Source organism: Lathamus discolor, chromosome 4 (assembly GCF_037157495.1).
Source record: "Lathamus discolor isolate bLatDis1 chromosome 4, bLatDis1.hap1, whole genome shotgun sequence".
Lineage (NCBI taxonomy): Eukaryota > Metazoa > Chordata > Aves > Psittaciformes > Psittacidae > Lathamus > Lathamus discolor.
Genome location: NC_088887.1, coordinates 30,989,440 through 31,002,795, shown reverse-complemented (window position 1 = coordinate 31,002,795; position 13,356 = coordinate 30,989,440). Strand labels below are relative to the sequence as shown.

General features: G+C 39.5%; 1 protein-coding gene across 5 annotated transcripts in view; it reads right to left on the bottom strand.

The window, feature by feature from the left end:
- The window catches only part of ITSN1 (intersectin 1), a 142,258-nt gene extending 128,970 nt beyond the window's left edge, over positions 1-13,288 (bottom strand). The window contains exons 1-3 of one of the 5 annotated variants that reach the window (XM_065676866.1): positions 13,106-13,286; positions 3,197-3,291; positions 2,535-2,583 (exon numbers count right to left, since the gene is read on the bottom strand). Coding sequence is in view for 2 of the 5 variants with exons in the window: in XM_065676868.1 (XP_065532940.1) it covers positions 2,535-2,583; positions 13,106-13,110 (54 nt within the window). In the remaining 3 variants the exon portion in view is untranslated. The other 4 variants (XM_065676868.1, XM_065676864.1, XM_065676865.1 and 1 more) reach the window with 4 other exon arrangements.
- Positions 13,289-13,356: the final 68 nt, after the last annotated feature.

The window sequence follows — 13,356 nt, the reverse complement described above, 5'->3', positions numbered from 1 at the left end:
TTTAACAGCCTGAAATTGAAGTCTCAATGGAGGCCTCAGGAAATCTGATTGCCAGCAGCCAGTTCATTGCCAAAGCATGCCGTGTTAAAATCCCTAGAGAACTGAAGGTACCAACTGAAAGAATCAAGTTGAAATGGAGGCAAAGAAACTGGGTAACAGTGCAAACAAATCGAACAAGAAAATGTAATACCTTAAGACAATGTATGTGTACTATTCACTTTTTGGGAAATACTAGAAAGAAACCTACTGTCTTAACAACAGTGGAAGAGGGAGACAAACTTTGTTGAAACACAGATTGGTATGCCAGAGCTAAGGCTAGAAACAACTGGTTACTGACATAAGCCTACACAGAGTAGTAAGTTTCCTGGTTTACTCACTTGTATTAACTGTTCACTTATACTAATCTACCTCTTCCATCAGTCTTTCCAAAAAATTAATTTCATTACTGACAATTAAGAAAGTTATCAGACTGCTTCTAAACTGAAACATTTAGAATATTAAGATAGAATTAAACTTATATGCCTGAACATACAAGCAAGATGCAGGCATTAGTACAACACACAGTTTATGCCAAACCCTTGAGATAAGGCCATTCTTAAAAAATTCTGAAGGAGTACAGATGAAGAGCATGAACCACCCTGACCACAGCCTATGTTTCAGACTGGTTTATTTCTGAATAATAAAAAAGCTTTGGTTACCTAGAAAAATCCTTAAGATGTGATCTTCTAGATGACTGCATATAGCAATTGAACTCCGAAAAAGGTTCTCTCTGTGACAGGAGAATTAATCTGCTTTGGAAAACAGCAATTTCAGAGTATCAAGCCCCCAGAAACATATGTAAATCATTTATGAATTAAGCTCTATGAAAAAAAAAAACCAAAAAACAAAACCAAAAAACAAACCCAAAAGCTTGGGGGTTAAGGGGTAGGGAGCAGGAGTGAGGAGAATCATAATTGTTCCAAGTGATAGCTAACAGTTGCAAGAGAAATCTAAATTTGTTACTGGTTTTAGTGCAAAGTGTTGCAGACCTGTAATGGAAACTCAGTTAAACCTGATTTTTAAGTGCTTCTCCCTAGATTGGCATACCAACTGAACTGACACACAAAAATGCAAGGAAAAAAAAAAAAAGAAAAAAAAGAGCCATAGCATTAAAATGCTACAGCCTGGCCAAAAATACCAGTAACCAGATACACAGCATCAGAGGTCACAGCATCCACCAACAGCACTGCTCATGCAAGCCATTAAAAAGCAGTAATAAAGAAGTTCTACAAAGGGTACAAAGAGGCACTAAGCCAGCATCGTCCCAAGAGAGAAAGAACTTAACACATTTTTTCAGTTACCTTGCCAATAACCTCCACACTATATCCAACCCCCTAAACATTAAAATCTGGAAGAGATAGAATGGTTCTATAGCAACCAGCTGCTGAGATATTTTTCAAACAGACTGAACTAAATACAATTGCCAAATACTTTCCCAACAAATTTAGCCTATTCCTAGTGGGAGGAGGAAAGTATGTTCACTGCTGTGACTCAATAGACGGTGCAAATCTGAGGTCAATACAAAACTAGGGCAATTTAAAATAAATTGGATAACCAGGAATAGGTAAATAGATATACAAACTGTAGGTACCCAAGTTGCCATCACTCTGCAAGGACAGACACATCACTGAAGAATCCTCTCCCCTGAAGCAGCACTTCCATGAGAGTTTTTTCCACACTGGTTACTCCTCACCACATCAACAGCAGGTCAACTGCACTAATACTCCCATGTCCCCGTAAGACTCTATTGGGAAATCTTCTGGAGATTTAGAACAGTCACATGAATATACCAGCTACACAGCGGCAGCCTCACATATGTAATTTGTGTTCTCTACGCTCTCAGAACAAAGCAGTCATTTGGTTGTCTCTGTGTTTAGATACACCTGCTCCTGCTATAAGTCACCTGATGTACATATCAGTAAAAATGGTTCAACCTCCCAACAGTATGCCTAAAAGCGTATCAGCTAAAGCATTTTTCTCAGCAAAACAAGAGAGACCATGAGAATTCAAGAGCATGGTTTCCCTTAGTTCACATTCAAGACAAAGGAAACCTCTATTAACTTGGAATAATAATCAAGAAAAATGAAGCTTAATATTAGGTTTACATACATTATGCCAAGCATGTATCCTCAGAAGACATATTTTAGAAGTCTACAAATCAAAAGAATGGTGGAAGCCACCTAACTAGGCAACCTCTGTTTCTTTCCATCGCAAAAAGGCTTTGTTTCTGTTTAAATCTTCACAGAATAAACTCTTTCATAGGAGAGAAAGCCAAGCTAATACAAGATGAAGTTATTGGCAGGCTATCTTCATCTGGTTTCACAATATAGTAAAGGGATAACAACTGAACTCAACAGGTAGATGTTAAACATACCTTAGTTGAGACAAGATCCCATTATCCCTCTTTGGCTAATTTTGTTAACCTAGTATTTTTCCATCTCTCTTCCTTAGCTTTGGAGCTCATTGTAAGTATCCAAGCTACTTCAGAAAAGTACCTGAGGATTGCCAGAAAAGTCAACCTCTTGTACACAGCCTCGTACAGAACTAGAAAGAAATAGAAACAATAATCAGTGCAAAATAAGGTTGGAAATCTGCATACTGCTGTATCTACACTATTTGTAGCCTTCTGCCCTTTTCTTGACTTTATATTTACTGTCTTTTTAAACCTCTCTAGCTACAAAGTATCTCAGGTGAAGAGCAACTGCATGCATAGTTCTCACTGAATTATTAATTTTTTTTTCTTTTTGAAGCTGAGAAAGGATAACAAAGAAATAAATCTCCAGACAAAAGGAAATGAAATATCACAAGAATTTCTATATGCAGGCTTCCTAGGTTTTATTTCAGCACAGAAAGTTTAGCTGAGTCAGCATTACTGTTCACAATGCTTGCAGGGTTTTGCGGGTTTGTGTTAAAATAAAAGAACTAAATTTCTGACACTGTTTTGAATGCCCTAGCAAAATGCCTGATTTTGGTACACAAGATACTAATTTAAGAGATTCAGCATGATTATATTCCCTACATACACTCAGGAGAGCTATTTTGATGTAGTTGTTTCCCTGCCCCAACTAGCCTGTACTTCGCTTTTCTAACAAACCCCAGGTGGTTTAATTCAGGATTGCATCTAGGTAATCCAGGGAAAGCAGGAACTTGGCATTACCATAACAAATTCCAGAAACTCTAGGAAGAAAGCCACTCCAGCAGGGAATCCCATTTTCCTTGGAGCTACAGTGTAACATTTTCCTGCTTGAAGCACTACAGCAGAAAGAAAAATGCAAAACTATTTCTGAAGCCTCATGCAATTTCTGATTACAGCAACTTTATCAAGTATCAAAACCAAAGGCAGAATCGCTCCTCTTAATTATACAAAAGTCCTTAAAACTCCACAAAAAAACAAAAAAAACCACACCAAACTACCACACAACACACAATAGGCAGAAGGTTTATTATTCAGCCATCAATGGAGCCTATCAAGTACCCAGAAACAACTACCAGCTGAAAAGACTACAGTCTTTCAGTCTGCTGAAATTTCAGCTAACATGTCATCCCTGGAATACATTCAATTCCTCAAGCCAACAACTAATGAGAGCCAAGATGCCGAAAGGTCAAAGCTCCATTTCTCCTATCCCTGCCTCTGAGCAAGTGGTGAGGCTGGGAAACAAGAATAAAAACAATTCTACATATTCCTACTGGCTTTAGTCCTACAGCTCTCCTCCTGTCTCGGTAAGGACTCTGAAATCTGTATCAAGACACAAGCAGGAACAGAGTGAAACTAGCTCAGATCTTAACCAGTTTGTCACCTGCCTATGAAATTCTCAATTCTGATATCAAAACAAAGCAACAGCATAAACAAATGGTGGTGCCTGAATACTCAGAGATACCAAACCACATGAAATTTAGTCTCTTCTGTACAAAGACTGTATACAAAGTAAGGGTTAGACTCTGACAGAGCAGATGATGTCCACATCAAAATGGCTTGCCTTTGGCTTTTTTGTTTGGATTGGTCTTGTTTATTTTAAATAAAGGTTTTTTCAAATATTTTCAAAAACTTCTCTCTTTTTCTCCCACAACACCAGTGGCTCTTCTTTGGGGCATTAAGATGATCCGATGCTAAAATGGCTAGTCTCAGACACACACAAAATACTATGCTGCTTTTGTTAAACCAATATTCCTTTATTTCTCTCTTATTCACACAGCACATCAAACATGACCTCTTGGTTCTGGACAATAGGCTTACAATGCAAATTTAGCTTTTAAATTCCATTTAACTTCCCATACAAATACTAACTAGTCCACAGTCTTCACCAGGATCTTCCTCATATCATCACCTAAAAAGTCTTAGATAACACAAGGAGATTAAAATAATACTTGCCAGGTTTCTTAAGACAGAGGAAGAACAGGAACAGATACTTAAATATCAAGGCTTTATATAAGTTTGTAGAGCACATCAGGTAAGTTCATGCAGGATTGGGCTGTGGTTTTGGGGTTTGGTTGGGGATTTTTTAGAAAGCAGTTCTACTTAGGGATATATCTGAGTTATTAAAGAAGTACTCATGCTTTTGTTTGTTCTAAAATAATAGCAGATTAAACTCTGTATTGAGTTAACTTAAAGCAACTACTTACTAAAAGCAAGCTAATTTTTTTTAGTCATACAACAGCATTTGTTGCAGTTCCGAATAATGTTAAGAGTACTCAACTCAAGCGGATTCATTTTTTCCTCTTCCTCCCCCTCAAAAGAGAAAAAACAACCCACAAAGCAAAATTGTTTTGCTTGCATCATCTACAGACAGAACAAGTTTGAGGCAATCCCTTCAGATTTAGAGGTTGAGTTTAGATAGTAGCACCAAAATGTACATTTGCAACACATTCAGGGAATCAATCCATTACTGCATTTGGTATGTTAAACCCAGTACTGCATTGGAGCCTTTCATATTTCTGTTTCACAAGAGCAGATTCCAGTTAGTTACTGTGCAGAGCTGTGTGACCTACAGTACATCCATAACTTCTGACTGTGCAAAAAATAAAAAAGACTGATCAAATAAGCATGAGACTGTTAAAGTGAAAATGCTGCACAGCCCTCAACTCCATTCAGATTATTCTGATCAGAACTGGGGTAACAAAGCATATTCTGAGCATGGATAACAACTTTAGCAACTTCCTCTCAGCAAGCCTGGTTCAGGATCCCACTAAGATCCTAAAAGCATCCTAGTGGGAGGAACTCACTATCAGAGTGGGAGGATCTAACTATTTTAGTTCCACCTCAACTACAGATCACTTCTTAAGTCCATTACCACCTTCTTTGTACTACTACTGCTAGATGAAGTGCTTATGGCAAACAGGAATTTTCAACACTAAGACAAACTTATTGATACCAACTAAGTCACTGACTCCTGACCACAGCCAGAGCTTATTGGTAATGCCATCATCACACCTAGGCAAGTGCTGCACTACACCAAAAATTACATGCATTTGCCTTCTTCCCCTGCTCATGTCATCATAGAGTTTGGCAACATTTCCTTGAAGCAATACCATTTTTCTCAAGCCTATGTACACAACTAACTTAATTTCTATCATATTTGTTAAAATTGGCATATTATGTTCATACATTACATTGCTTTTTGTTCTTTTAGGAGCATATTATGCTCCTACTAGGCTGCATAGTAGAACCATAGTCTACTATGGCTTTAAGTAGACTAAGTGTAGAACAGCAGAACATGCAGAAATTTCTAAGCCAGACAATGGATGTTTTCAAACTTGATCACTAAGCACCTCCAAAATCCATGATGTTCTGCCACAAAGTTAAGTATAGATGATCTTATGTGAAAACATATTTCAATACTCTTAAAAAAAAAAAAAAAAAAGAGAGACAAGTATAAGGAATAGTTGGAAAGGAACAGGGGAAAAACTTGTAACATGCCAGGTTTTTAAATTTAGTACCTGCCAAAATACCTACAGCAACTTAATTCCACACTACTTTATTCTAACAAAAAAAATTATTCCTCCTCCTTTTTGGTGTTTTTTAATGCTTGTTTGCAATTTGGGCACACACTGAAGCACAGAAGTATTAAAACAGAATGCTGCTTTGTGAGAAAACTTTTAAGGTACTTCAGGTAGCTCTACAAACTATTTCCAGTAATTTACTTTACACAGTCTTTCCTTGTTGGGATTGGCTTTTACAAACAAGAACGGAACAAGGAATATCAAATTATAAAGCTTAAGTGGGAAAGAACACCTGCCAGCCTTCAGATAATACCAAAATTTACAGGGCCATTAAAATGAAGAAACACATATGCAAAAAGAAAGAAAAAGGGGGGGGGGGGGGGAAATAAAAAAATTAACAAATATAAGGAATATTGACTGCTGAAGGCAAGGAGCTAGGAAAGCAAACATTACATTACCACAGGCAGTAGATGCACTGAAGGACCAGGTCAGAGAACTGTTAATGAAAAAAGAGCCAATTACATCGGACACCCATGCAAAAACAAACAAGAAAAGAAAACACAGAACAAAACCCAAACCTGATTATCACAGGAATCTCTTTGCCAGAGAAAAACAGAAAAATGTTTTTCCAACTGGGACGCACACATGATGCAACGAAAAAAATGTCAGAATTTTTTTCAAGAAATCAAACTATTGCACCATCCCTTTTGGTACATGATCAGATTACTGGCATTTTATTACAAAACAGAACTCCTAGCTTTTTCTCTGAGAGTTCTCAGAACTCTCATAACTGTTAGCTCTTTTTTATGATTCTCTGTAAGAAAGAAAGAATCTTACTTCTCAAAAATGCCCTGAACATTTATGGAAGCTATTAGAACTGTACACTAAGTAATTGAGCTTCAGTCTAAACCTCCTCATCACAAACACAGGAATCCACCAGCTGAAGGCCACATACCTGCAGGGAACTCTTCACAGACGCATCTATGTATTGCAACAGATTCTCTTCAGCTGCCAGCTTTGTAGGGGTATGTGTTCATACAGAACAGCTTGCAGGATGAGGGCTTAACAATGTGAAGCTAATGTCTAAACACAGTGTAATATAACTGGAACCAGGATCTGTTCAGCCTTTATCTTCTTTGGCTGCAAGACTGGTAGAAAATGCAACACTAAAGTTTTGACCAATCCTGCCATAACCTACTAAAAAAAAATTACTTGAAAAAAATACTAAATATTGCACCTCACAGTTTACAGGGCAGCCTGTATTCTCACGTATTCATGGATTTTAAATTGTGTTACAAAGCTAGATTACGTGGAAAATTAATTTTCACAGTTACTAGTAAGGGCTTTTTTCTAATAAAGAGCTGGTGGCTCAAAACACAAAAATTAGCTCGATTGTATCTTCAGTTTTCAAAACAGTCATATGAACACTTAATATACAAGCACTATTGTAACATAATATGAAGATCATATCAGTCATCACTGACAAACATCTGAATGTCCCTGCATAAACTCACCTTGACCTTTAAAAGTTGAATATGCAGCTGACTTTACACAGTTTCTTCAACTAAATGGGCACCCAAGACTGTTCTACTCTGTAATGACGCACAATCGATATGTTTTTTTCTTTTCTCCCCCAGGATGGGTGGTTACCCTTTCTTGAACACACAACTAGACATAACTTTAATATTTTTCTCATACACCATCTGCAGGTGCTCACACTGAGAGACTTAAAATTACAGTCAGAAATTGATAAATGTTCTCATTTCTCCAATGCAACTCTGACACAGGTACCTTCGAACCTTAGCAGACCTACAGAATCACAGAAAAAAATGCAACAATTTGATTTGTGTATCTGTTACATTTATTTACAAAACAATTACTTTGTAAAATGTTGCAAAACTACGATTGTTTGCTCAAAACAATTACTGTTTCATTTAAGAGTTTGCATACAGTCTTTACCTCAAAACTTTGATATGGTTCTACAGATGTGTCTGATCACAAAGCAAGGACAAAGCCAAGGGGAGCTGCCTGCTGGTAAGCTATTATAGTGGTGATCTTCAAGCCTTAATAAAGTTATCAGTACAGAAACTCCGGCTGTCACATTTGAGAAACTAGAAATCTGTGTTCCGCGCTACTTGCCACTCAGAGTCTTCAGTAAGCCCTCAAACATACAGCTTTAGTTTTAATGCAGAATTGTTTATTTTAGTCCTTTAAGTCTTAAAAATTCTCGTCAAGATTATCTGTGGGCAGCTAATACAATGAAGGTGACTTAGTTACACCTAACACATCATTCAGTAAAAACACATGCAAATCATAACACCAGTCACAGAAACTGATTACTTCTTTCTTTAAAAAGTGGGGGGCCAGAACAGGATAAAAACAGCAGTTAACTGTCAAGCATGTTGGGAAACCCTACTACCTGCTCACAGCACATGTGAGTCTAAGCTGTAAATTTCTACTATGAAGTATATAGTCTATGAAAAGCTTCATTTTCCATTGTTTTATTCTCAGCTGCTAAGTCTGGTAATTACTTTTGGAAAATATCTTTAGAAAGCACGGCTAAATGTAAGTAGAGCAGCTAACTAGTAAACTGGTCCAAAGATACTACTTAAGACTTTTTTATGTGTGGTTTGAGTTAGAAATTTTCTAAATGCTGCAAGTAAGTCCTCGTATATAGCTACTGAATTATTTTATAGGTACATTTCATTGTTGTTAAGTATTATTTACAATTATGTATGAAAGATTAAAAAGCAAAGTGCTAAAGAGGAGTTTCATTATGAGTCCTCCAGAGAAGTCCCAACCATTCCAAAGTGGCTCTTCATGAACCCTCTTTCAGAAACCACAGATTTAAACCCAGGCATTCTGGGTATTTTGAAAATAAATTAATAACTATTATTTAAAAATTGTGCATTTATATGGAGCAAATAAACTGTATCTTGAAATAATGCAAAGAAACTGTTGTCCAGTAATTTACAGTAGATTAGTCATCCTTAGGTCTAGATCCTTAAAAGATATTTAGGTAGAGAATCCCCATGGAAATTAGAAGGAGCTACCCATCAAAATATAAAGGAAAACCTGAACTCTTGAGAAAACAGGTCTTCAGTGAAATTATTTTAATAGTATTACTAGGTCTTGCTAATCTATATTACTCCTAGCACATATATCCATAATACTAGCTAGAATATACCATCAAGCCCATGATTTTCAAGGACTGATATCACACAAAAATTTACTCTTACAAATCCATAGTATTTAGACTTCAACTGTCAAAACTGTGGTCACCACAAATATCCTGTGGGTACACACAACCACAAGAGACAGAGCAAGAGAAGGGAGATTGAGAACTACTGTGAAAGAGAAATATACAGCAGGGATTTAGGTTTCAGGCAATTAATAATATTATTACTTTTAAATTCCAGACACACATTTTACACATGCAATGCTTATGAAAAGTTGACTTCACAGAGAAAAGGAAAGGTGACCACTGAATGACACGAGCACTAATTAATCCAATTGCCTTAGCTACAACACATGAAAACGGAAAATGCCCAACATATTAAAGTTTAACACATTTAATAAGAGAAAAACAAGTTAAGTACATACTATGTCATTTAAATTTTTGCATTTTGACTGATTGCAATGAAGAGAATGCTCTAAAAATGAACATTTCGCACCAGAAATAAAAGGCAAAAAATCCAAGCCAAAAGAAAAGCTCTTCCTGGGGAAGACAAAAGATACCTCTCTTCACTCCTCCCCACACAAAATTAATTAATGTTCACTCATTCTCTATTCTGGTCAGGAAGGTGATCCTCTGACGCTCTGAACAAATTCCAGTTTCAGTTGTAGAGAAGCATTTAAGATCAGTAATTAGAAACTAATCTCTCCTATAAAAAAGATGCACGGTCTATCAAGAACTTGACTAACTATGCCTTCCACACACACAGAGCTATCTAGAGATTCAGTCTAGACAGATGGATTAACTAAACATCTACATGTGCACACCAAAAATATAGTTTTTGTTTTGTTGCAGGAAAGATTGGCAAATACAGTTCTGAATACTGCAACCTGCAATTAAAATATCAAGGCATACCTACAATAACATAACAATGCCACCCAAAAATAATCAGTGGAATATGCTATATCCTTTTTTCAATTTTCAAATAAATTTTCAGTACGTTTCTTATTTTCAAAATGTATCCCTAAGAGGGTAATTACTTTTGCCCTGTATCATACATACTAAGAGGGTAACTACTTTTCCCCGTATCAACATAAATTTTAGCACTTCACAGTAAGGTTTTTTGTGCAGAAGTAGTTTATCATTAGATCTCAGACTGGACCAAATTTCTAATTGTCTACCACACCACCCAATTTCATGCTATGCAAGTAAAAACAAAAGAAACTTACTGTGTAGGGGGCATTTCAAGTTCAGCAGCTGTATTAAATACAATAGCAATGAGCATTCAAAGCTTCTAGCACACAACAGGAGCAGAAGAAATCTTTGGTTACTTGTATAGTAAAAATAAGAAAAAACAAAATCTGATCTCTCTGATTTCATGCTGGTTAACTACTGAGCCACCCCCACCTGAAATGCGTACTACAAACAAATCTGTCTGCTTATGATTTATACTTCTCTATTAGTAAGACAGCATAAGCAAATGTTCTTAGTTGGTAACTCTCCATGATGAGCTTCTCCCCATCCCTCAAGCCATTGCTTACATTTTCCCTGTTTTATTTTGATTTTTATTCTACAAATGGAACTCTTAGATTCCTGTTTTCATGGGCATTATCCTGCTAGAAGCTAAAATTACAATTCATGATTACAGTACAAAGATAGATCAGAAGAGGCTATTCAACATCATAATTTGGAATTATTTAATTGCTACATTCACATTCTTTCCTGAATCCAAATCTATCCTAATTGCATGATTAGAGGCATTAAGGAAAGGGCATACAGACTTTCCCCCAAACAGCTAACAGCAGCAAGAGACAGAAGAGGCCCTGCAGGTCATTGGTTTATTTTGAGATACCAATTCTTATTTTACTGTAACTAAGCAGTTATTCCACTGAACCAGGATATAAAGGAAAATTATCAAGAAAACACAGCTACTCTGAAAAGGATCTTATCTGGAACTAAAGACACTGGGATATTATAGAAGGAACACCAGAACTGAAAGAATTAAGTGTGGTTTGCGAAGCAGCAAGTGCAAAGATCAGCCCACTCAGCTCAAATGAAGTCTGAGCCTAATACACTGCAGAAACTGTTCAGAAACAGTTCATCTGTACGAAACATGACCCCTGTAAAGCTGCCAAAATCAGTGAGAGCATACAAGTGCTAATCACGCAAGCTAAAATGGCTCAAGCTGCTTTGACTTACATGCATGCCTAAACATAGATGACTGCATATCCTAGATTATGAGTGTGTAAAAGGAACAGAACTGTTCTCTTTACCTGCACTTCTACATGTAATCAGTACACTTCTTCATCATCCACGAGCAAGCACACCCCACACACACACTCCTGTACTTGGAGATCTGAATACAGCTGACATGTAGTACTCCTTCTTCTATACCTTATCCCCTCAAGCAGGACTTGGAGATGCAGTGTGAGCATTTTAAAACAAAAAGAAAAATTCAGTAATCAATTAATTAGTATGTTAAAAAGTATACTGTATAAAAACATCACCATGTCACGCTCATCGAGGGAATTTACTGGTGACTAGAACAAAAAGGTAAAATAAAAAAAGAAAGGTTGTCTAAGGCAATGTGGAATAACACTGCACAGACTAATACTCTCCAGAGTCATCAATACCTAAAATACACAGTTTGGCTTTTTGATTTAGGAAAAAATGCATGCCTTGGAGGTTGACTTCAAATATTTTGCTAAAAATACATAGCTATTACCTTAAATACATATTGCCATACAAGATCAAAACAAAAAGCATACTTTAGAACTGGGAGGTGGGAACAAGTAGAGGAAAATAGAGCATATCTCGCTTCAGTGAGTACCACACTACCACATCTGCAATGTTAGTTATTTTACAAGCAAGATTTGCTAAATAATACTCTAATGATAGATGGAAGTGTTTTCCCTATTGTGACATCCACGCCCCACAGAAAGGTAGAGCTCAAAGAAAATACTGTTTTCTAAAACCAAATACCACATTTCTTTCAAATTAAAGCTGAACCAGAACAAAAGATGTCCACAGGAAATATTCTCCACAAAGTTGTCTACTAATACGAGGCAAACAGAAATGAAGGGACAAAAAACCGGCCATGTACCGGTTTCCTTTTCCTGATGCCCTGACAACACTCGCTCGTTCAATTGGTCGTGCGCCCTTTTCAAGCCGTAAGGGACAGCATTCCTCCTTCCCTTCGTACCAGGGCGGACCGTATGCGTAGAAGGGGCACAGAGCACAGACGACAGAGGCAGAAGGAATAATTGTTATTTAACGCGGTAAATGGAAACGCTCTACCCGCAGCCGCACAACCCATCCCCTGCATTCCACGTCCGAGATCCCCCGGAGGACACGGGTGGCCGGGACACGGCCGCCTCCGGGGAGCGACGGCTGTCTTGTGACGGCGAGGGCTGCGCTACCACCGAGCCAGCGCACACGAACCGGGGCGCTCCCCCCGCCGCATCGCCCCGCTTTCCTCTAAGCACAAAACCGCCGCTGCGAAACAGCACCCGCGAAACCCACCCCGGGGAGGTACCAGCAAGGATAATAGTGCAAAGAAGGGCAGCCCGAGGAAGGCAAGCAGCGGCGCCCGCCTCAGCGCGCAGCAGCCGGCGCGCACACACAGCCGGCCGGGGCCGGACCCGCACGGGGGGCGCATCCCGCCTCACGGCTCTGCGCCCACCGCCGGGCCGCCCACGACCGCGGCGACCGCGGGAGAGGAGGAAAAGCGGGACGCCTCGCTCCGCGCCAGGCACGCGGCTCCTGTCAGGGGGCCCAGGCACCGGGGACACGCCCGCCCGCCGGTACCGTGCGGGGGCCAGAGGGGCGCCGCTGCACCCCCCCCCCCCCCCCCCTCCCCGCGGGGGCTGCCGGGCGCCGTTGGCCTGAGGTGAACCGTGGTGCCCTTCCCTCCTCCTCTCAGCCCCATCCCCACCCGCCGCTGCTGGGCAGTACCTCATATCTGCGCAGGCCAGGGGACTCTACTCATACCCATGGCGACAGCGGGGGAATGGAGGAGCCGGAGCGGCGTCCGCCACCGCCTCCGCCAGACGCACCATCCCCTCCCGCTGCCTCCTCAGCCACCGTCTGGCGGGCGGCGCGGCGGGGAGGAGGAGCCCTGGCTTACGCTCCCCCTTACAGCCGCCGTACTGACGCGCGGCCGCGGTCTCCCTCCCTCCCGCCCCCACCTCCAGACGGGCAAGCGG